General features: G+C 42.4%; 6 protein-coding genes across 13 annotated transcripts; 3 read left to right on the top strand and 3 right to left on the bottom strand.

Annotated features, from left to right (window-relative positions):
* Positions 1-375: 375 nt before the first annotated feature.
* On the top strand, positions 376-3,086 carry LOC102721089 (acyl-CoA-binding domain-containing protein 2). 2 transcript variants are annotated; one of them, XM_015838353.2, is made up of 5 exons: positions 376-490; positions 891-1,008; positions 1,447-1,509; positions 1,755-1,861; positions 2,702-3,086. In XM_015838353.2, exons 1-4 carry the CDS (start codon positions 479-481, stop codon positions 1,835-1,837), a joined length of 276 nt encoding a protein of 91 aa, XP_015693839.1. In that variant the 5' UTR covers positions 376-478; the 3' UTR covers positions 1,838-1,861; positions 2,702-3,086. The 2 variants fall into 2 exon arrangements, with proteins under 2 accessions (XP_015693839.1, XP_006656570.1); XM_006656507.3 differs by lacking the exon at positions 2,702-3,086 and having other exon boundaries at positions 1,755-2,049.
* A 644-nt stretch (positions 3,087-3,730) lies between these two features.
* LOC102720807 (uncharacterized membrane protein At1g75140-like) lies at positions 3,731-6,287 on the top strand. The gene has a single exon (XM_006656506.3). It carries the CDS (start codon positions 3,797-3,799, stop codon positions 5,717-5,719), a length of 1,923 nt encoding a protein of 640 aa, XP_006656569.2. The 5' UTR covers positions 3,731-3,796; the 3' UTR covers positions 5,720-6,287.
* Positions 6,288-7,183: 896 nt separating this feature from the next.
* On the bottom strand, positions 7,184-8,897 carry LOC121054697. Its single transcript, XM_040525037.1, has 3 exons — positions 8,806-8,897; positions 7,637-7,735; positions 7,184-7,555 (listed from the first exon to the last, which is right to left on the bottom strand). Exons 2-3 carry the CDS (start codon positions 7,728-7,730, stop codon positions 7,413-7,415), a joined length of 237 nt encoding a protein of 78 aa, XP_040380971.1. The 5' UTR covers positions 7,731-7,735; positions 8,806-8,897; the 3' UTR covers positions 7,184-7,412.
* A 1,953-nt stretch (positions 8,898-10,850) lies between these two features.
* LOC102706663 (protein MODIFYING WALL LIGNIN-2) lies at positions 10,851-13,437 on the top strand. Its single transcript, XM_006655656.2, has 3 exons — positions 10,851-11,142; positions 11,990-12,192; positions 12,865-13,437. Exons 1-3 carry the CDS (start codon positions 11,047-11,049, stop codon positions 13,181-13,183), a joined length of 618 nt encoding a protein of 205 aa, XP_006655719.1. The 5' UTR covers positions 10,851-11,046; the 3' UTR covers positions 13,184-13,437.
* On the bottom strand, positions 13,390-15,401 carry LOC102720531 (gluconokinase). 6 transcript variants are annotated; one of them, XM_015838682.2, is made up of 6 exons: positions 15,022-15,401; positions 14,607-14,649; positions 14,433-14,484; positions 14,234-14,355; positions 14,063-14,142; positions 13,390-13,955 (listed from the first exon to the last, which is right to left on the bottom strand). In XM_015838682.2, exons 1-6 carry the CDS (start codon positions 15,047-15,049, stop codon positions 13,519-13,521), a joined length of 762 nt encoding a protein of 253 aa, XP_015694168.1. In that variant the 5' UTR covers positions 15,050-15,401; the 3' UTR covers positions 13,390-13,518. The 6 variants fall into 6 exon arrangements, with proteins under 6 accessions (XP_015694168.1, XP_015694170.1, XP_015694171.1 ...); XM_015838684.2 differs by lacking the exon at positions 15,022-15,401 and adding an exon at positions 14,821-14,969; XM_015838685.1 differs by having other exon boundaries at positions 14,234-14,539; positions 15,022-15,068.
* Positions 15,402-16,792: 1,391 nt separating this feature from the next.
* LOC102720249 (protein SMG9-like) lies at positions 16,793-19,933 on the bottom strand. Of its 2 annotated transcripts, XM_006656504.2 has the most exons (8): positions 19,657-19,933; positions 19,018-19,126; positions 18,608-18,723; positions 18,375-18,494; positions 18,175-18,264; positions 17,819-17,952; positions 17,338-17,602; positions 16,793-17,036 (listed from the first exon to the last, which is right to left on the bottom strand). In XM_006656504.2, exons 1-8 carry the CDS (start codon positions 19,900-19,902, stop codon positions 16,884-16,886), a joined length of 1,233 nt encoding a protein of 410 aa, XP_006656567.2. In that variant the 5' UTR covers positions 19,903-19,933; the 3' UTR covers positions 16,793-16,883. The 2 variants fall into 2 exon arrangements, with proteins under 2 accessions (XP_006656567.2, XP_040381021.1); XM_040525087.1 differs by lacking the exon at positions 18,175-18,264.
* Between the last annotated feature and the right edge of the window lie 1,357 nt (positions 19,934-21,290).

Here is a 21,290-nt window from a genome sequence, read left to right as displayed (position 1 = left end):
AAAGTAAATACTGAAAAATAAACTATATTAAAAATATCTAAAATCAATTTTATATTTAGGTTTTAAAAGAAAAAACAAATCAAAATTTGACTTATCCAATTTCACACCGAGGGAAGAGATGAGGCTGAAAATCAGTGACGTGATAAAATAAAAAAAGATTAAAAAACAACCAAAAAAAGAAAGGTTGTGTTTTTTTCCCTCTCCCGTGGAAATTATCGCCACACAAGACACGAGGCTTGTCCCTGCCGTCCACGAGTTCCAACACCACCACCCCACGATCAAGAGTCAACTCCCACCAACGGCCCTGATCGGGACACGTGTTCCTGAAACACCTGCAAATATCCGCTTCCTTTATAAACGCACCAAGCTCTTGGACACACAACCACGAACCTCCTGTGGATGATCCCTCCACAGCTCCACTGATCCTGCCTTGATCCTATCGAAGAACTCTGAACTCGCCGCCGCCGCCGCCGCCGCCATGGGTTTGCAGGTAAAGGAATCTTCTTTTTGCGATTTCATAGGTTGCAGCGGATAGTTCCCACTTTTCTTGGAGTTCATCTTGGTGCAGAATTTGGCGGATAGTATCCTTGTTTGGGGTTTGGTGTTATGTTTGCAATCATTGTTTGATTACCATGTAGTGTAACAGGATGCTAATTTCTAACCAATTGACCTGCTGTTCCTTCGTTGGTTGATCAGTAGTTCACAGTGTTCTGGATCAGGTGATGTAGAGAAAGTCGATCGATTCTTGTGATTTAGATGCTAGAGCCATCCAGAAATTGCAGTTGTTACCTCTGCCTATCCTGTTCTGAACACCAAATATGAAGAGCAGTTTCCTGTTGGTTGTAAACAATTCAAGTCGAGTCTGATTTCTGAATTTTGTTCTGCTGCAGGAGGAGTTTGAGGAGTATGCTGAGAAGGCCAAGACTTTGCCTGACACAATTACAAATGAGGACAAGCTGCTTCTTTATGGCCTGTACAAGCAGGCAACCGTCGGCCCCGTTAACACTGGTATGTATATCTAGGCCTTTTCCTCTTCTTGAAACGATGTGTTAATTCATGGAGCTAGTAAATTTGTTGCTGTTAAAGTGTGTTTTGCTGAAGAAGTAGGTTGTCATGATGATTAGTTTTCATATACTTGCTTCTGAATCATTGTTTGTGTATGACTGAAAAGGATGATATGCTTATGCCACCAACCCTATGCTTGATGAGTGTAGGCTCACCTTTTACTTGAATTTCTGTGTTTGAATTTAGGGAATTTATCATTACAATTTCTAAGGTTGTTATTTGAGATTGTAGAAGCACAAGTTAACTTTACATATCCCCCATCCTAAGTAACATATGATGATTTTCTTATGTTTCATTCCAAAGTGGACTTTAAATATCCCTATGAATAAGCATGCACCATCCTCGAGTTATCATATCTAACAATTCAGTTTCATCTTTCAGCGCGCCCAGGTATTTTCAACCTGAAAGAAAAATACAAGTGGGATGCTTGGAAGGCTGTTGAAGGTATATATGTCAATATACTCACTTTGGTTTTCTTAACTTATACCATTTGTCTTATAAAAACATAATTATAATTTATTTTGTTGTGATTTGTTTTAATATTCAAGACACTTTAAGCATGACTTATATTTTAAAAATCAATAACGTCAAATATAATTGACTGGAGAGAATACTAGTAGATAACTATGTTACTTTGTTATCCACAAACTGCAATTAATTCTTACAAATCTAATTCCTGTCAAATTCAGGGAAATCCAAGGAGGAAGCGATGTCCGATTACATCACGAAGGTGAAGCAGCTGCTAGAGGAGACTGCTGCATCCACTTCTTAGGCTATTACGAAAACACCACCAATGGTGATGTATTATACCAATAAAACATAGAAATATCAACATGCCTTACTTGTTAGGTGTATTATGATCTTCTCTATGCACATAATAGTTTCATTGCCGTATAAGGCAGTAAGCCCTGTGAAACCGGGAACCAGACTCGGTCCTTACCTCTATTAATAATGGCTTATCATCATCATCATCATCATCATCAAGAAGTTTGTCTGTCTCCTCCGAATTTAACTTGTTTAAGCTATGCTTTGGAATTGTGGGAAAATTTTAGTAGCGGCCGAATGAACTAAACAATTTGCTTTCAAATTCATGCAAATGCTCACCTGACATCAAATTCCTACACATATATTGCATCCTTCAAGGATGACGTGCCATAAAGTAGTGGAGTGTACCTCCTAAATCGTCCGGATGAGAACGAGGATTGCTCTTGTCACTTTTACAGGATGATGTAATATTGCAATGAACCTCCACTACTCTCTCTATTGCCTCTACAGCCCTACTGCAGTAGTAGTTTAATTTATTTTTTGTGGGCAATTATGATTTCAGTGCAGTTGGACAGTAAGTGTGTAGGAACAATATCGGTGATCGATGATATGAACTGGTGAAGAAATATCATGATAGCATGAACAATAAGCAATGACAAAGATGGAAAACGTTAACAACAATGAAAAAAAATAACCAAATTAAATTGAACCTGATAGAAGTGCTTAGGATTCTACATGTGCTAGTAGGAGATAGAAAACCCGATCAAATTAATTATTTTTTCTCAACAGTTTGCTTAGCTTTAGGACTATATTACTTTGCTATTTACAAACTGCAATTAATACTTATAAATCTAAATCCTGGCAAATTCAGGGAAATGTAAGGAGGAAGCGATGTCCCGATTACATCACGAAGTTGAAGCAGCTGCTAGAGGAGACTGTTGTATCCAAGTGGTGATTCAATGTATATATGGTTTTGTTATTATGTGTTTAAGAACTCGATACTCTACACAACTCAATAAGAACTTGTATTTATAGCCTTGTATGCTCAGATATCAAAATAGGACTGTAATGTTTTAGGAAGAAAATAACCAAGCAATTCTAGTCGTAACCGGGTCAAACTAGATAGTCATCTCCTAGTACACGCTAGTTTCCTTGTCCACTTGGTCTCTTATCACATATTTAAGGTAGTTTTTTCCTTATACTTTCAAGTATGTGTAATTCTTGGTCAGGTAAGGATAATTTTACTTGAGATAAACTACAATGTTTCCAATGTTTTAGTCACCATGTGAATTATGCTTCTTTTCAAACCTTAACTTCTTTAATGTACCCAAATCTACTGGCCCACATGTAACCAGCAATTATATGCAACAATTAAGAACTTATATATGCAAAAAATAATGATAATAACATATTAATGATAATTTTATTTGATAACTTTATGATGTAATATACTTTCACTATGCCACTTATTTCAAATGCAGGAAACACAATAGGTCTTAGCAACTACTCCATCGATCTCAAGAAGAATTACATACTTCACATATACTCCTATATAATGATACTTTACATATACCTACGTAAGTCTATATAGAGTAAAATGATATTTACCTTTTTCAAGTCACATTCAATAATCAATTAAAAATGACATCTTTGTGAAATAGTAGTAAATACGAAGAGCTATAAACAAAGTGTTTCTTTGACAACGGAGTGCTAGCTGGTCAACGAGGCCTTCCTGGAACAAACACACAGCCGCCGACCTAGACATAACGACCTCTGACATGTTGGACCCACAGAAGACAGGCCAGCCAATGACATGTGGGGCCCACCGAGGCGTTGCGTCTCCCCTCTCCGCTTTCCTCTACACCAGATCCGTTCCCCCCACCTAGCTGGGGCTAATCCCAACCTCCGAAAACACATAAACTACTCTAAACCCTACTCCACTCCCGCTCCGCTGTCACTGACAACCATGCCCCACCACGTCGCTCTCCTCCTCCTCACCCTCGCCGCCGTCTCCGCCGCCGCCGCGTCGCCGGAGGAGGCCACGGGCGCCGACCCGGCGGCGGACCTCGAGGCCGGCCTACTGGTGCGTCACGAGGCGCAGCTCGCGCGGCTCGAGGAACTCACGGAATCGCTCGCCAAGTCCGTCCAGGCGCTGGAGTCCGCGCTCGCCCGATCCGTGGAGCCCGATCCGCCGCCACCGCCGGCCGCCGCCGCGGCGGCACCCGGTGACCGGAGGGCGCCGCAGGGGGTGGCCGTGACGAAGCGGAGGCCGTACTGGTCCGAGCGGTTCCACTTCGCCGCGGCCGCGCGGCTCGGGGATGGCGCCTACGCCGCCGCGGCGACCGCGCTGCCTTATGAGGATGCCGACGGGCTTACCAAGTACTTCGCCGTCGGTGACTCTCGTGGCCGGGTGTTCGTGTTCTCCGCCGCCGGGGACGCGCTGCTCGAGCTGGAGGCAGGGGCGTCCGGCGAGCCGCCGGTCACCGCGCTGCTCGCGTACCTCTCCCCGCGCCGCACCGACTGCTTCCTCTTCGCCGGCCACGCCGACGGTTCAATCGCCGCTCACCGGCTCATCGAGTCGTCCCCGCACGGCGATGACTGGCTCACCCTCGCCGCCGCGTCGTCCCGTCTCCTCGTCCGCGGGCTCGACGCCGCCCCTGTGCTCCACCTCGAGGCCCACCACGCCGGCCGCGCCCGCTACGTGCTGTCCTGCGACTCCGGCGGCCGCATCCGCGTCTTCACCGAGAACGGCACGCTCTACGGCACCGCCATCGCCTCGTCGACGCCTCTTGCCTTTGTAAAGCAGCGCCTCCTCTTCCTCACCGAGGCAGGCGCCGCGTCGCTCGACCTCCGATCAATGTCTGTCCGCGAGACTCCATGCGAGGGCCTTGTTGAAGCGCTCAATGGCTCCCTCCCCAAGGCCTACTCCTTCGATCCTTCGGAGCGCTTCAAGGCCTATGGTTTCACTGATGCCGGTGATCTCGTGCATGTCCTTTTGCTCGGTGACATTGCCAGCCTCAAGTGCAGGGTCCGGGCCATCAAGAAGGCTGAGATCGACAACCCTGTATCGATACAGACGACCAAAGGCTACCTCTTGGTAGCTAGCCAAGATAAGGTCCTTGTGTACAACACTTCAACTCAGTACTATGGGAGGGTTGGAGCTCCCCGGCCACTATTTGGCACAACAATTAAGGATATCAAGTCCGTGTTTGCGGGTTCTTCTGGCGTGATGCCTGCTTCACCAGCTGGGAAGCCGCTTATTGCCGCAGACAGGGAAAAGCTCGTGATCTTGGGTCTTGGAGATGGTTACATTGCTATATACAGGTCCAACTTCCCTGTGTACAAGCCAGAGAGCAATGCCGTGGTGTGGAGTGGTCCAGCGCTGCTCTTCCTCCTCTTCTTGATTGGCATTTGGCAAGTCTATGTAAAGAAGAAGGATTCGTTGGGCTGGACTCCAGAGGAGACGTTTAACACCTCGCTGACAGCTCCTACTGGGAGCATTTTGAATCATTCGACCAGTGACCGTGCCTTCGCAGATAGCTCAACAAGAGCTGGTGAGAGAGGCTATGTTGATGGCATGGCAAGAGCCAGTGATAGAAGCTATGTGGATGCCACCACAAGAGCTACGGACCGGGGTTATGCTGAAGCTACCAGGAGTGTGGACATACGGGGTGGGGCATTGAGAGGTGCTCCAAGAAGGTATCCATCACCTACTAGATATTCAGGGGGTGGAGTTATTCCATATCGACCTGTTTCAACAGAGCCTGTGCTTCGAGCCACCCCGGAGCTGAAGTATCGCGGCCCAGGTATGGAGCCCCCTGGTTTCCCCAAGAAAAGAGACACATTGTTCTCAAGCAACCAGACAGGAGTAGATGATCATGTTGATTGAAGGTTTCGTTAGTGGTACAGACAACAAATTTTGAAGGGGTTTTGAAGACCCTGCACCTGTGTGGGCAGCGCGATTCACATGTGGGCTGTTGGAAGATGTGACTCAAAAATATTGTATTTGCACGAGTACATTACAGCCATTGGCATGATGTTGAAGATGGCGAAATAACTGAAATTTTATGACATTAACAGCTATGAAAGAAGGAATTCTTGAGCTGTTTTCATATGACTTTCATCTTTAGCGATGTAGGGTAAGTGGCCAAGTTTACACTGATCTTTCAACAATGATATGCTGGTAAGATATACTATGGAATTGCTTTACTTCTAATGTGGTGTCAATTAACAGCAGAAAGTTCTGGATAATAGTTTGGGGAGAACCAACAAATCCAGCAAATTGCATTTGAAATATTTTTAGCCATAGGCACTATAACATCAACATCAGTGAGATTTTTCATAATTCACTAAAGTTATTAGCGACACAGTTTTGCACACTTTAAAGCGGAATACATCACGCGTTACGCTTGAACTTGATTTTACATCGCCATCTGATCCCTCTGATTCCTTTTTGCTTCAAGATAAGCAGGGTCTGCTGACTATCATTGCAGATATTTTCTAGTGGTTGGTACTGCTACATCATATTGAGTTGGTGACAATGATATGGAGCTAAAGTGGTAGTCCCAGTTGTCTAATACTCCGTATTTGTGTTCTTCTAGCATGATACATGATCCCTTCGATCTGGTTGCTATCTAGATGATGATATCCGGAATGGTAGTTCCAGTTGTCTAATATTTGTGTTCTTCTAGCATGATACATGATCCCTTCGGTTGCCATCTAGATGATAAACCAGTTTCATCTATATGATATCTGGAAGGTATCATACCATAATTTCATACTCTTTTCTGACTTTCAGTAGCAAAGGATTGTAATCGACAAAACTCTGAAAGGTTGCAAAGGGCTGTAATCGACAAATCGTTTTGTTAGACGAGCAGGATGTGCAGGCTAGGCCTAGCATCCTGAAAGTAAACTTTCATGCTTCTAATTGAAGAGTATGCTTAGGACATGTTCAAAGTTAGGGCCCATTACCGATTCTTATTTAATTCACGTTAATAAAATATTTTTATTACGTTAGTTTTCATTAATGCAATACGGTTGTCATGCATGACAACCGTGCCCTTATGCATTAGCTTGCCTTTCCATCTTTCTTTGTAGGTATAATCTTGCTCTGTTTCAGTGGGAACGAATTGATTAAATTCATTTTAGACCCTTTGCATAATCAACAAGATATCGCCAAAAACTGCAGCACCTGTTAAATCACCGTTAATAGATCGGATAACAGCAGAGCAGAAATTACGGGATCACAACATAATTTGAGCACAAAAGACCTTTTATCATTGCCAAAATGCAGAAACACAGGACAAAGAATCACAGCTTCAAGCTTAAGCAAAAACTTACTGAAAAAACCATATGAATATGGGAAAACAATGCAATTCTTTACTGCCCGGTGGAAACTTTTCACCGGGGAACGGAACTCATCAAATGTTTAAGTAGTATGCTGTAAGCTCCAATGTTTGCTCACAGGTGAAGTGAAGTTGCAAAAAGGTATCCTGACTGTCACGTTTTATTACAATCTCAAGACCTAATAAGCAAACTTCATATTCATGGTAAAAATAAGACGCTAAACCAGCTTCTCTCGTCTATTCAGTGGACTTGACAATGAAGTTTTGGCGGCTGATGGGGTTCATGATGACCGGTGGTCCAGCGGTGCGAGGCCAGGCCTGGAACTTGGTGTCAGTGGCTTGCCACCACTCCTTGTCAGAGACAGTCTTTGGAATGGAACCTGCTTCCAAAAATGAACCAGCTTAAGATCCAGAGTGTTACAGGAGGTCAAGCACATATGCATGTGTAAGACTATACTCACCACCAAATGCCTTCGTATCAGAAATAAATGTGTCACAAAGGTAAGCAATGGCGAAGGATCCAACCAAGGACCCAGCAATGTATCCAGCCGTCATTTTTGCTGTAAAATCATGAAATGGCATACAGATTGTCAAGTCTAAAAAAAAGTGAATCAAATTGTTCATATGAATAAAAGCAACAGAGAACATCGCAGGCTAGAAAAATAGACCCCCAGCTAACTGTTGAAGTTCTAAAACAATAAATCAGCTGCTTTCTTGTTCATTGGTATAATGGAATAAGCTCCAGCACACATAGTCATCTACGATTACAAAATAAATCAATTGTGCGTCAAACGCACTGTGTAGAACTGTACATTGTCATCTATGGGGGTCATCTTTTTGCTTGTTAAAGGAAAAGGCCAAACAACATATTTGCAAACTGAAAATAAATTTGTGAATACTTTTATATATGTGTTCATAGCGATCTACAAGCTACGGTGAAAAAAACTCAAAATCAACTCTAAATTTAAGGTTGAAAATTCAAATATTAGCTTATAAGCATAAGCAAGAGCCAAAAGATGGGGTTGAGCTGAATCTCCAGCTAGTTTAACACATTCGATAAGATTGCTGCAAGACCAAATAGCTGTCCTCTTGAAACAAGTAATACTATGATGAATCATACTGGAGTTATTGTGGGACAATAAATTTGCAGTAGAATTCAAATCGCAGCCATTATACACCCTAGTAAAAACCATTTAACGATAATAGACACCTTCAATGTGCTTATTGGCTCAAGCAAGAAGTTAACCAGATTACGTGGGACGGTTCCTCCAATCAATTGATTGGTTTTTGCATCCTACTATCTAGTTAAGGGGATCAAAGAGAAAATTTGGATCAGCCGGAGGCTCAAACCCTAAATTCTAAACAATTCTAATCGATTCATCATCAGACCAAGACGAAACGGGCCACCCAAATCCCGGCCAACCGTCCTCGCAGAAAAGGGAAGGACCCACGATTTAGGAAGGGCTTCCTCCTCCGCGCTCGAGGCAGCCTCACGATCGCATCAGACGAGGCGGCACGGCGAGGAGGAACCGGACGGGGAGAGAGCGCGCAACAGCACAGAGGAGATCAACGGAGAGCGCAGATCTGCGAGAGATCTGGAGCCCTAGGGGTTGGATCGGCAAGCACGTACCCTTGGTTCGTGTCGGGATCGGAGTCGGAGCCGCCCGCCGCCGCCGGAGAGGAGGGAGGAGACGCGTTCCTGGAAATAAGGAGACGGATGGCTTGCTCTTCTCTCTCGTGCGGGTTAATTAATGGCGACTTGCATTTGGGCCTCATGTGGGCCTAACAAAGCCTGGCCCATTCAGTCAGCCCAGCCCAGTTCGTAGCAATCCAAAATTTTTGCAGAGTTTCTGAAAAAAAAAACTCCATTGATTAGGCTGGCTACAAATGCATCAGCAGTTAATGATGGTCCAATACGAACCAAAGGATTACATGAGTGGCTGTTGTTCGTCAGAAATGTATATCAGAAGAATGAAGAAATCATGTTAGGTTCTTTTTCTGCGGAAGATAAAAGATGAAAGACTATTTTATTTTTGTGTTTTGATAGCTAGTACGTAGTACTATTTAATAGCGTAGACAATAGAATTAGCTACTAGAAATTTTAAAAAATATTTTAAAAAGTTGAGATGATGAAATCAATATATAATTTTGTAAAATATATAGCGTTTAACATATAGGAAAATATGCACGTAAAATTGTAAAAACGAGAAAAAAAACTGAGAATAATATAATTTGCTTTGCCGTTCGTGCAACGCAAGAAATCATCGAGAAAGAGACAGCTCTCCTTCCTTTCTTCTCATCAGAAATCATGATATGATATATCTCAGCCATTTTCCCGATATTCCACGTATTGAGCTAAGCATTTCCGGTACTTTGTCACTCAAGTAAACATGAGTAATTTAGGCTTAGATCGTCACAGTTAAAAAAAATCAGGATTCTAATTTCTACGGAAAACAGAGCCATGTGAAATGGGCACTGAATATGAAACAGAAAACCTATTTGTTAACGTCTATTTTCCTCTCACAATTTGGAGAAATGTACCGAATATGATGCATTCGGATGCTTCAGTAATGCTGAGAGCCTAAGACCAGGCAAGTGAGGTGTAGGAAAAAAGGTAATCCCAAATGGCATGATGATTATGTCCGTTCCTGATTTAGAACAGGAGTTAATTACCATATCATACGATTTCTTGACCAGTAGCGAGTAGAAGGAAAAAGTAGGTAGATTGCCAGCAAAGCCATGACTTACTACACAACTTCACTCATTTCAGACTTCATTGTACTCTCTAATACGTCAGGTCAAGAAAAGCGTTGCAGCCTACTGTTCACTTACCAACATTTGTAAAATTATAATCTTGTCTTAAAATATAAAGCATTTCTTACATTACTCATAATAATATTTATTCTTGTACATTATCAATTCCTCATTTTAATTTAAGAGGTAACATATTTTTTTCTTCTCGACCTAAATTTTTGCTAAATAATCTACAAACATTATATGACGGATGAAGCAAATGTTATCGGCTGTTTGAGCTAACGAAGCTGTTTGAGGGGAAAAATAGAAAAATAGTACTACATGCGTCCAATATAAGTATATTTTTAACACTTAAGAAATAAATTAGTAGAGAAGAGGAAAAATAATATAAATATCATTTATTAATTAATAAGATGGTTGGTTGTGTCTAAAGTTCTATAATTCGTGTTGTTTTGGACAAAGTGTTGTTATGAGATAAATCTTAATTCCAGAAATACACTTTTTTATAGTAGAAGAGTACCAGTTTTAATTATTTCAATGAATGTACCACAATTTCAATGGTTGGATATCACCTTTGATTACCGACCAAAGCAAGCAACTTGGCAAGCAAAGCAAAAGAGAGAGCGAGATAGAAAGTTTCCTAGACCACGTCCACGGCACACCGACCGAGAGCGGGCACTGCACCACCGGACCGGTCCACGGTGGACCGGCGCCAGAATCCCTCGACCTCGAGCATGCAAACGGTACATGCCGTGGCATGGGCAGTCCTCCTCCTGCACGCACACACGTGGGTCCTACGCGTACTCACCGACATGTGGGACCACCCATCCCCGGGGCCCCACATGCAGTGGCAGCACGGTGGTCCACCTCCCAAAGCGACGAGCAGCAGCTGCTGCTGCTCATAAAAAGCCGCAGAATAAAAGCTCCCGGAAAAAAAAAAAGGCAGGAAAATTCGGACGATTGGATATCGCTGTGGTGTTGCCAAAGCTCGAATTTTTCCTATCCATTGCTGGCGAGGTTGGAGAAAATCGGTGAAGGAATCAGAGGAGAAGAAGTAGTAGGGAGGTGTTAGGTTGGTTCTTGGTTTGGTTGGTCGGAGGAGGAGGAAGAGGAGGAGATGGAGAGGAAGGTGGTGGTGGTGTGCGCGGCGGTGGGCTTCCTCGGCGTCCTGTCGGCGGCGCTCGGATTCGCGGCGGAGGGCACCCGCGTCAAGGTGCGCGCCCTCACCTCGTCTCTCCTCTCGCCGCCCCGGCGGTTTACTGATTTGTGGATGAACTCGCGCGCTTCCGTTACTTGGATCTCGGCCTCACTGCCAAAAGTTGCTAGCTTGGAGCTTCTCCTTGGATCTTGCATTTGAGAGCGTCCCATCGGGGATTTTTTTGCACTGGTGGGTAGTAGATGCGTAGTTCATGTGTATCCGCGGCTGTGGGCTAGGAAAAATGAACTGCTGGAAGGTGAATCTTTGAGCTTTTTATGGTCCTTTTGATTTGCTCTAGAGCTAGGGATGCGATCATGTCGGTGGGTAGATTGGATGTTTAGTTCAAACTGGTTCGATTTGTATCTGTAAAACTATATGGGTGTGAATCATGATTTGTCCCGAGTTATTTCCTTTTCGCAGTGTTCATCTTGTTTGCCAGGATAGCAGTATATGCTGAACCACCTTTTCCATAACATAATTTTTTAGACCCATTATTCTATCGTTCCTTAACTCTTGATACCTGTAAGCACATTGCAGACATCCTCTTTGAAAAGATTGAGGACAGACTAATTTTACACTGAAATGCTTGTAAAACCATGTCTGTGATATAGGAATATAGGTACATACTGAGAGCTTTACATATATTCAAACCTCAAAGTGTCAAGGATACCAAGTTGGTTTTCTGACTGCAAGTGAAACTCTACTGTAGATGAACTTAAAAACCAACAGACGGTGAGCATGTTAACTATAGTATTGACTTTTCACTATGTGCGGTATAGACTCTACACAAAAACTTCATGTAATGAAAACAATATCTAATTATCACGCTCCAGGTATAATGCATATTGCTTAACTCCTGCAGGTTTCAGATGTGCAAACGAATTCACCTGGTGAATGTATATACCCAAGAAGCCCAGCCTTAGCCCTAGGGTTAATATCCGCGGTTGCTCTTATGGTTGCCCAGTCTATTATAAATACAGTTGCTGGTTGCATCTGTTGTAAGAGGCACCCAGTTCCCTCAGACACTAACTGGAGTGTAGCTCTGATCTCATTCATCGTGTCTTGGTAATATTCTGCCCTTCATGTTTATTATTTTATTTTCCCTTGTTCCCTATATTTGGCAATTTTAGAGTATCTTACTAATATAAGACAATTATAAATATTTTTGTTGAACGTCAAACTTAGCCTCAACAGTTTGTTAAACACTGTTTATGGAAACAGGTGACCTTATATTATCCAAATACGCTGTATCTGTTCACTTGTTCAAGCTTGTGGTGTGACTGTTGGAGCTGTTGTCTAATAGCCAGGACATTCTCCATCTTGAGTTCTGTATACGGCCACTACAAAGATTCTGTGCAGTTAATATGTTGTATCACTAGCCTTTATTAGAATGTGTGTTTTTCTGTGAATTAGCAGTTTAGTACACTAGAGGCTGATGTTTGTTTTATTCTTTGCAATGAGTTCATACGAACGGTCCACATGATGGCTTAATGGAATAACTTTTGCACATATTTAAAGTGCAATTAATAATGTGCTGTGCTATTCTGCCTTTTCATTGTAACATTTTGGTGTGCTAGTTGTGCTTTATTCTATGGTAGAGTCAGATCAGAATGTTGCTGCTTGTTTTGCAAAGGCACTTATTCCTGAATGCTATACTCTAGCAAAATGCTGTGCTATTGTTAGCTTTTGAGCAACTATTTACCATAATGTTGTCCTGGCTATTGTTACATTCTGCAGGGCCACTTTCATAATCGCATTCCTTCTCCTGCTGACTGGAGCTGCGCTTAACGATCAAAGGGGTGAGGAGAACATGTACTTCGGCAGCTTCTGCTACGTTGTCAAGCCTGGGGTCTTCTCAGGAGGAGCAGTGCTCTCACTTGCCAGTGTGGCACTGGCTATAGTTTACTATGTTGCCCTATCATCGTCGAAAAGTCCACCAAATTGGGGCCCCCAGCAGAACCAAGGCATTGCCATGGGCCAGCCTGTGATCCCACCACAGAGCAGCGAACCGGTGTTTGTCCATGAGGACACCTACAATCGGCAGCAATTCCCATAGATTATGATCTAAGCCGTTTCGAGGGCCACTTTGATACATTATGTCCTTATGTTTGGTTTGTATAGGCCTCCAGGTTAGAACAGTAGCGGTAACAATTGTTGTTAGGTAGTAGAATCATGTTTTTCTTTCTTCTCCCACTCTTGAGCAATACTGTTGCACGTTCTGCTTCATCACAGCGGATATTCGATTTTACATGAACTGGGTAATGTTGAAGAAAGCTTGGTTGTGATGGTTTGCAAATCCTGATGTTCTTTACATGATAAATGGGTTATGGAAATGGAGTGATAAATCTGTCTGACACTGTGAAACTGAATTTGGAAATAGTGAGGACCCAATCAGCACACAGTGGATGCTAGCTGCTCCCTGAACTGAACAATGGTGTTTTTGACTATGGCGTCGGGGCGCACCGTGGCATCGACCTCGGTGATCCCCTCCGCCTCGTCGATCCGCAGCAGGTCGAGCTGGCTCTGCAGCAAGCTCGCCGGCATGAAATGCTCCCCTTCCATGGATCTCCTCCTGATCCTCTCAGCAATCACCTCTGCTGATGCCTCCAGGCAGACAAACTTCACCCTGCAGCTGGAGTAGCTCCCTGAACCTGACCTGTAGCTGCTGTCTCCTTCCCTGAGGATCTCCCTGTACTTCTGCTGCAATGCCGAGCAGCTGACGGCGACGTCCTCGCCACCATCCAGCCGCTCCCTCATGGCGTCGCGGAGGGACTCCAGCCACGGGATGCGGTCGTCGTCGGTGAGAGGGATGCCCTTGCTCATCTTTGCTGTTTGTCAGGTTCAGGGAGGAGCAGAGAAGTTCAGGAAAAATAAAATGTAGGTTGATTGGTTGTGAGATGAACAATTCTTCAGAGAAGTCTCACTCATGTCAGACCTTTGTTTGCCTGAGAATGGTAGTCGTCTGCTTCGATGAAGCTGCAACCTAAGGTTTCAGCAAGCAGTGCAGCTACTGTCCTGTAAATTCGCAGTAAAATGGTGAGTTCACAAGGACTGTCCTAATGCCAGGCGCAAAAGATTAAAGTAAATTCAGGTTTTGAAACTGAACAGGGCTATTCCAAAATCTGGTTTGAGAGTTACATCCCGAAACCATTTCAGAAAACGCAAGATCTTGCTGTCTCCAGTTTGTTGCAGTGCCATGAAAAGAGAAGGACGCAGCAACATCCACATCTGACATCACATTGTTGACACAATGAATAGTATATATCAGTGTCTACTGATATTGTGTATCTTTCCTTACTGTTTACCTTTCTCGTCTGATGGTTTATGTTTATATTTGATGCGCCTAGAATTAGCCAACTGGGTCATAATGTTAAGCATGAACAGAGTTCAGGTTGGTACAGTTCTTGTTCCTCTAAAACAACACAACCAGCTTAATACTTGACAGAGTAATAATAATCAGAAAGAGATAACAATCTTACGATTTACCGCAGCCACTGACTCCCATGATCACAACAGCCAGCCCTGCAACCCCAGATGTTGAACAAGATGAATTAGCAGCCATCCATGAGCCAAATACTGCCGATTACAACCAGTTCTGAATTGCTAATCCTTTTCATCTATGCAAAATTTGAATAATACAGTAAACCTTAGCACTTCAGGGAAAAAAAACAGCATCTCGAAACTGAATCTAACCTGTCATACATGTTTGCGACCCATCAATTCAGTGCTCAAGAAATCCAGGTCGCAAGAACATGAACAGGCACATGAATCATAGGAAATTTGAGACAATAGTTATTAATTTCCCCAATAGTGAATTCAGTGTGGAGAAACTTGCAAGAAGAAAATATTAACGAGTAAAGAAAGAAACACACAGCACTGATCTTCCTTACTGACCTGGGTGTGTGAGATCAGAAACGGCCATAGATCGAGCTCCAATGGCGTGTCTCGATCTGCTGTAATCTTTTGTTTCGCCTGCCTAAGATTCTACAGGTGGTCGAGGACGAGAGTACAAAAGTGGCGAGTAAATAAGGAAGAAGACGAGTAGACGACGAAGGCGGCAACAGCTGTAGTGCAGTAGGCTTTCTTGGTTTCTTCTTCTTTATTTTGTATCTCAAAGTTGATCGAAGAACAAATTCCATTATTTTTGATCGAAATTTCTTCGTTCGTTTGAATTTTCTTGGGCACGGAAAACGATAATTTGCAATAGCCTTGCATGGACACGGCAAATTTACATTTTGATGTAGGGGGCAATTGGACGGTGAAGAAAGCGACTTGGAGAGAAGTGTCTTCTGACGACTTGGAAGGATGAGACGTAGACAAAAGCGTCTTCAGTTCATAGCAAGACCTGACGACGTTTCAACTTACAGTTTTAGTGGTTGTTGGATTCCGAGACTTTTTTTAAGGATCTGTTTGGGAGCTTTAGATTCTGAGAAACAACTGTTTGGTAACCAGTTTCTAAGAATCTGGAAAAGCTCCTAAACCCAATTTCTACAGCTTCTGGATTCTTAGTTTATTTTGGATTCTTAGTTCATTTTCCAGAATCTGTAACTATAGATTCTCAGAAGCTGTGAACCGTTTAGGGCAGCTTTTGGCAAAAGTAGCTTTTGGGAGAAGCTCCCCCAAACAGGCCCCTAGTCTCTTGTCACACTGGATGTTTGGACGTTAATTAGAAGTATTAAATATATACTTGTAACAAAATTAATTGCATAAATAAAGGTTATTTCATGAGACAAAATTTTTAAGCCTAATTAATCAAGGATTAGCAAATGTTTACTGTAGCATCACATTCGCTAATTATGGACTAATTATGTTTAATAGATTCGTCTCGGAAAATAGTCCAGATTATGCTGTAAGTTTTATTAATAATCTATATTTAATATTTCTAATTAATGTTTAAATATTTAATGTGATAGGAAAAAAAATGGAAAAGGGGTTGATCAGGTGTGTTCACAGAATCACAGCCACTTTAGACTGGACCTTTGTATTTCAAAGTCTCTTTATTCAGGTCCATGCTGTCGCGTAGTCGCTGCTGACTCAGAGCTTATCACACATCCTTATCCAAGTATAGCATTGTATCAACAAAACGGATCTTTCAAAGGATATTGTTTACATAGTCCCCGCAAGAAAAGGGAAGATATTTAGAGAGAAAAAGAAGCTAGGATGAGAACTGGTGATCATACAAATACCAACTTCTCTCAAGTTGGATTCAAGTTGATACTTTCAGCTTTTATTTCATGTTCCTCTAGCTCATCCAAATTTTGGTTCTAATAGGTCCGGACGCTAATAGTACTTTTTTGTGATCAACCAGTTTGTTAACGGCAATCCACGGTGAAGTTGGCACCGGTGAAGCCCTGGCAGCCACCAGGTGGCCCAGCCACTGGCTTCTACTGAACTGCTATGAATGTTAAGGCATCTGACAGCCCCATTTTTCGCTCCAGTTTATACTTATAAATCAAAATTTATTTTTTTAAGTATATAAAAATTATATTCATAATTATTTTTCATTTTTAAATATATCATTTGGTTTTTCTTCTTTAAAAAAAGTCAGACAATCACCCCAAATCTTTCAGCATTGCTTCTGGCTTCTGATGGGGGAAAAACATGTTGGTAAAGGTGAGGGCAAAGATGTACTTAAACGATTGGGGGGGGGGGGGGGGGTGGGGGGACAGAATCCCAAATATACATGATCACATACCAAACTCATCTGAACTAATAATTAGTCGTGTGAGGACATGAAAACAGCTGGGTGACTATGGCTACTTTCTGAAAAACCCTGAATCCTGAAGTGCTTTGCAATATTCTGAGATGACGGGAGATCTCTTCACCATGTCCCAGATCTTAGCTGAGCTTCTCAACCAGTCACGCTCTGTTAGATTCTTCGAGAATGGCCTTGATGGCCTTGATAGGATCTGCAGCGATAGTAATATCCACAGCTAAGTGACTTGTGTCCAGAATAAACCTAGTACTCTGAAAAGAATCAGTTATTCTGCCTTTACATTGAAATCAGGACAAGAGTAACCACCGTGTTCAGGAATCAGGATATGCAATCTGTCGATTCGCAAGGAAATGCGCAACTATTCCTTTTTATTAATTGAGAAAAAGGGGAATGGTCGCAAGTCAATTTGGTGTTTCCTTCGTATAATGCAAAGTGCTAGTTCAAAACATGCAAGAGCTTAGCCTACTGAGCGCCAACAAAAACTGCAAGCATACCTGATCACGAAGCATCCCTAGCATGGATGGACATGTCCCATACTCAAAATTTTTTGAGTTATCAGGTGTTCTTGATGGAAGAAGATATATGTCCTGCTGATTGGACCTCAAATCCTCAACTTTCATGCTTGAAGGAACTGAAGGGTCACAAACTTGAGGTGTTGCCCCGGAGCTTCCAATGCTAAAGGAGGACGAGTTGAAGTGTTTCTCAAGAACTTTCCTCAGAAACATGAGTTTTGAAGGAGAAAAGTCCTGGTTCCGTAATCTGTTGAGTTATAAAACCACACCAATTTAAGATTATCGATTACTTAGTTCAAAATATTGGATTGTAGAATGAAGTGCAAAAGCGTTTAAGAATGCAACTAACTTCACTGCTGGAATACAAAGAACACAAAAGATATATTTGTTCATCAAAATAGAAATAATAAACAATGAATATCATAAGAAAATGCAAACAAGCATGAAACTGAGCAGTGCTCACCCAGCATGCACAAAACAAAGATCAGCTATGTAATCTTCAATGCCTGATTGGTTATCATTTTTGTTTTCCTTGTCTTGGGTAGTTGATGAGGTCAATAATGATGGATCGGGTATGTTGTGCTTCAGTAAATCAACCTGCAAAATTGTATTAAAACAACTTTCAACTTTCTGGTACAGGCAAAAACTAAATTATAGCTTTGGTTCGTCAGTCACAACGCCTTAATTCCATCAACACAGCATAAATATGAACTTTCATAAGTAAAATATACAGCGTAATTTTCAGGCCTGAGCTCTCTAATACGCTGGATGAGAAAAGGTATGTGTTCTTAACTATCCATGGTAAGACAGACGCCTTACCGTAAGCATGAGGTCCCACATGGACAAATCATTAATCCCTTCCGATACGACCAACAAAATATTACAAACAGACGCCAGGAAAACACCAAGCTACAGCAATTCCTTGCAGAACAACATAAAACACTGATCAACTATTCAGTACTGCCAAGCTCAGTTAGCAGTGGAGCAATCAAGTGCGAGAATTGAAATATAGCATTTACCTGTATTCCCATTAACTCATGAGCTAGGTCTGCTGATAATGGATCACCACTGAGAATAGGAATTGCGGATGAACCGTCAGGCTTCATCATATCAATTAGTATGGAGGGACTGAATACTGGCTGCAAGACCAAAGGTATTGGTTTTTAGAACGGCACCAGAAAAACGTTTAACTTGACTGCTCTGGCATTTGGGACATTGCATTGCAGAAACTGAGTTAAATAACTCTTCTCACCTGAGTGTCAAGGAGTATAACACGTTCATTAGAGATCCTGATGTCAATGCCAGCAGTACAGTGCTTAGCCATCGCTTTGATTTCCTCAGTTTGTGTAGCAAAAGGAGGAAGCATTCCTACAGGCAATACTCAATTACATGAGCTTTGGTGGGATCTAGGTGTCCACATTGGACAAATGGCTAGCCAAATTACAACTCTTTGCTACACTTTTTCAGCAAGCCAGTTGATGCAAAAGTGGTTACAGGAATTTTGATATAAAGAAGAAAAATAGAAGTTTGAGGAGTTAAAAAAGTGCATACTATCAACAACAGAGTGCATCTACAAAATAATTCTGACAAGTGCATGTTATTTGACACATGGGGAACAACAGTGAATTCAACTGAAATTATTGGAAGACTGAATGGTTGTACCAGGTGAGCTTCCGTCATATCCATAAAGCTCATTCATGATGGTTGACTTGCCCACACCGGTTGGACCAATTACTCCAATCACCATGAAATCATTGTTCTCGGTCAAATACTGAAAAATATAGCCCCAAAGGAAACGTGAAGATCTCGAGCAATCAGCAGTTTGACACTCAAAAAACTCTAGAAATCATGTTATACACGATTACTTTCACCAATATGGTGCAAATTATCTTAATGCTTTGAGGGATAAATCTACAAGTACTTTTGAATAATCTTGTTGTCATTCGAATCCGGTTTCATTTTTAACATTTGTGATTCATAAGCTTTACCGTCAGGGATATTCGAAGTTTAGAACTCATCTTAAAATAACAAAAAAAAAACATGAACTCAAGTGTAGAAGCTACCAGCCTTAACAACTCTATTGAACAATGGACTTTTAAATTAACCAGGCATAAAAATGCAGACAATTTCAGGAACCGAATCTAGTTCTAGGACCTAGCAGAATTTATCACAGTGCTTGCATCAAACCAGTAAGTAAGCCCTGAACAGCAAAAGGGCACAAAAAAAAAAAAGCTTCTTCCCGCAAAACCACTCGAGGAAGGAGGAGTTGCGCACTAGCCACAGCAACAAGGAGGCACGCACCGGGAGGATCTTGTCGGTGTGGACCTCCCACGCGTCGGAGACGAAGCTGAGCGAGCCAGGCTGCGTCGTCGCCTGGCGCGAGCGGCCCGCGCCCCCTCCGCCGCCGCCGTCGTCGTCGGCGCCGGAGGACGAGGGATGCGGCAGCGGAGGCTTGGCGAGCAGGATCTTCGGCGGAGGAGGCGGAGGCGGGTGGGAGGAGGAGCCCCGGTCCCCGGCGCCGGCGAGCGGCGGCGGTCCGGCGGCCATCGCTGCTGCTGCCGTGGCGTCTGTAGTTGGGCTCGCTCTCTCGTTCAGGAGAGGAGAGGAAGCCGTCGCTTACTTCTATGGGCCGGCCTTGTGTGGGCCCACTCTGTCATCCGCAAGGTGGCCCGGCCCATTTAAGCGTCTGGTTGGGCCATCCTACTGTGCCGGATCTTTTTAATTTTTTTCTGTTTATTTATTTGTACCGTGTGAAGTAATTTGACCAGAGAAGGATAAAACTAATAAAACCAGAGAACTTTTTACTTCCACAGAAGTTGCATATACTCCTAGGTACGTAGACGTAGTATTTGATATCTAGAGAAACAATGATTGATCCAATTTTTTAAAAAATATGTTAATGAAACAGGGAGAAGTTTATTTATATATGTTGGAGTACATCTTTAAATGCCACCAAAAAAATGCGAGTAGATGAACGTAAACACAACGACCGAACGATTTTGGCACGTGTAGAAACGGATGAACTAATATCAAGGCCATCAATAATTTCTTAATTGTAGATTAAGAACGGATATGCTTAGGTTTATCTTACAATATATAATAAATACTTCCGTAGGTTTACAAGGTCATTGACTTTTTAACATATGTTTATTATTTATATTATTTTAAAAAGTTATATAATTATTATTTATTTTATTATGTTTGGATTTATTATTAAATAAATTTTAACGTAACTTATATTTTTATATGTTTACTTAAAATTTTACGAATGATCAAACATGCGTCAAAAAATTAACGACGTTATTTATTAAAATACAGAGGAAGTATAAAATAATGGTTTATTGGAAACAGCAAATACTTATGATTAGAGCGAAAGTCATAAATATTAAATACACTGTTTTAAAAATAGATAAAGTTTTGACTCTTGAGATAATGTTTAGCCATATGTCCCATATCATTTGACGTAACTTTGACTTATATGTAAGATAAATAATTATTTTATGATAAAAAAGTTATTTTATGATAAAAAAGAATAACATTATTATTGACAGGGGAAGTAACAGTGCAGTTTTACTGCTTTCTCTCCTATAGGACTGTAGGTACAGCCATGTTCCTCCACGTATGTTGGTACTGGGAGAGTGGGAGGCTGGGACCGAGAGTCCGAGACAGCTCATCGTTCCCCTACCTCTGCTGCATTCTGGAACAGCACTCCCACCCCACCAGAAGCAAGCAGAAGGATAGGGAAGCAGCCAAGAACACCAAGAACTTGGAGGTGACTGGTGAGGCGACCACCAAGCAAGAAAGGGATCCGCCCATCCATCCTTAGGTGAAAGATTGTGCCTCTACCTTCCCTTCTTTGAAATCTTGCAACCTTGATTTGCTCTTGCCACGAAGTTGTAGCAGCTTATCTGTCTGCGTGGGGGAGCGAGTGTGTC

The sequence above is a fragment of the Oryza brachyantha genome, chromosome 6 (assembly GCF_000231095.2).
Source record: "Oryza brachyantha chromosome 6, ObraRS2, whole genome shotgun sequence".
Classification (NCBI taxonomy): Eukaryota; Viridiplantae; Streptophyta; class Magnoliopsida; order Poales; family Poaceae; genus Oryza; species Oryza brachyantha.
Note: the sequence above shows the minus strand (reverse complement) of the source record. Positions and strands in the feature narration are given on the sequence as shown.

Bases quoted from the DNA above. Each gene is read 5' to 3' on its own strand.
- LOC102720531 (XM_015838682.2), bottom strand. From the start codon at position 15,049: ATGGCCGTTTCTGATCTCACACACCCAG. The intron at 14,143-14,233 runs GTTCAGTTTCAA...GCGAATTTACAG, and splicing joins CCAGATTTTGGAATAGCCCT to GACAGTAGCTGCACTGCTTG. The intron at 13,956-14,062 runs GTCTGACATGAG...CCTGACAAACAG, and splicing joins CCATTCTCAGGCAAACAAAG to CAAAGATGAGCAAGGGCATC.
- LOC102720249 (XM_006656504.2), bottom strand. From the start codon at position 19,902: ATGGCCGCCGGACCGCCGCCGCTCGCCGGCGCCGGGGACCGGGGCTCC. The intron at 19,127-19,656 runs GTGCGTGCCTCC...TATATTTTTCAG, and splicing joins ACACCGACAAGATCCTCCCG to TATTTGACCGAGAACAATGA. The intron at 18,495-18,607 runs GTGAGAAGAGTT...TTGGTCTTGCAG, and splicing joins TTATACTCCTTGACACTCAG to CCAGTATTCAGTCCCTCCAT.
- LOC121054697 (XM_040525037.1), bottom strand. From the start codon at position 7,730: ATGACGGCTGGATACATTGCTGGGTCCTTGGTTGGATCCTTCGCCATT. The intron at 7,556-7,636 runs GTGAGTATAGTC...TTTTGGAAGCAG, and splicing joins TGATACGAAGGCATTTGGTG to GTTCCATTCCAAAGACTGTC.
- LOC102706663 (XM_006655656.2), top strand. From the start codon at position 11,047: ATGGAGAGGAAGGTGGTGGTGGTGTGCGCGGCGGTGGGCTTCCTCGGC. The intron at 11,143-11,989 runs GTGCGCGCCCTC...TAACTCCTGCAG, and splicing joins CGGAGGGCACCCGCGTCAAG to GTTTCAGATGTGCAAACGAA. The intron at 12,193-12,864 runs GTAATATTCTGC...TACATTCTGCAG, and splicing joins ATCTCATTCATCGTGTCTTG to GGCCACTTTCATAATCGCAT.
- LOC102721089 (XM_015838353.2), top strand. The intron at 1,009-1,446 runs GTATGTATATCT...TTCATCTTTCAG, and splicing joins CGTCGGCCCCGTTAACACTG to CGCGCCCAGGTATTTTCAAC. The intron at 1,510-1,754 runs GTATATATGTCA...TGTCAAATTCAG, and splicing joins TGCTTGGAAGGCTGTTGAAG to GGAAATCCAAGGAGGAAGCG.
- LOC102720807 (XM_006656506.3), top strand. From the start codon at position 3,797: ATGCCCCACCACGTCGCTCTCCTCCTCCTCACCCTCGCCGCCGTCTCC.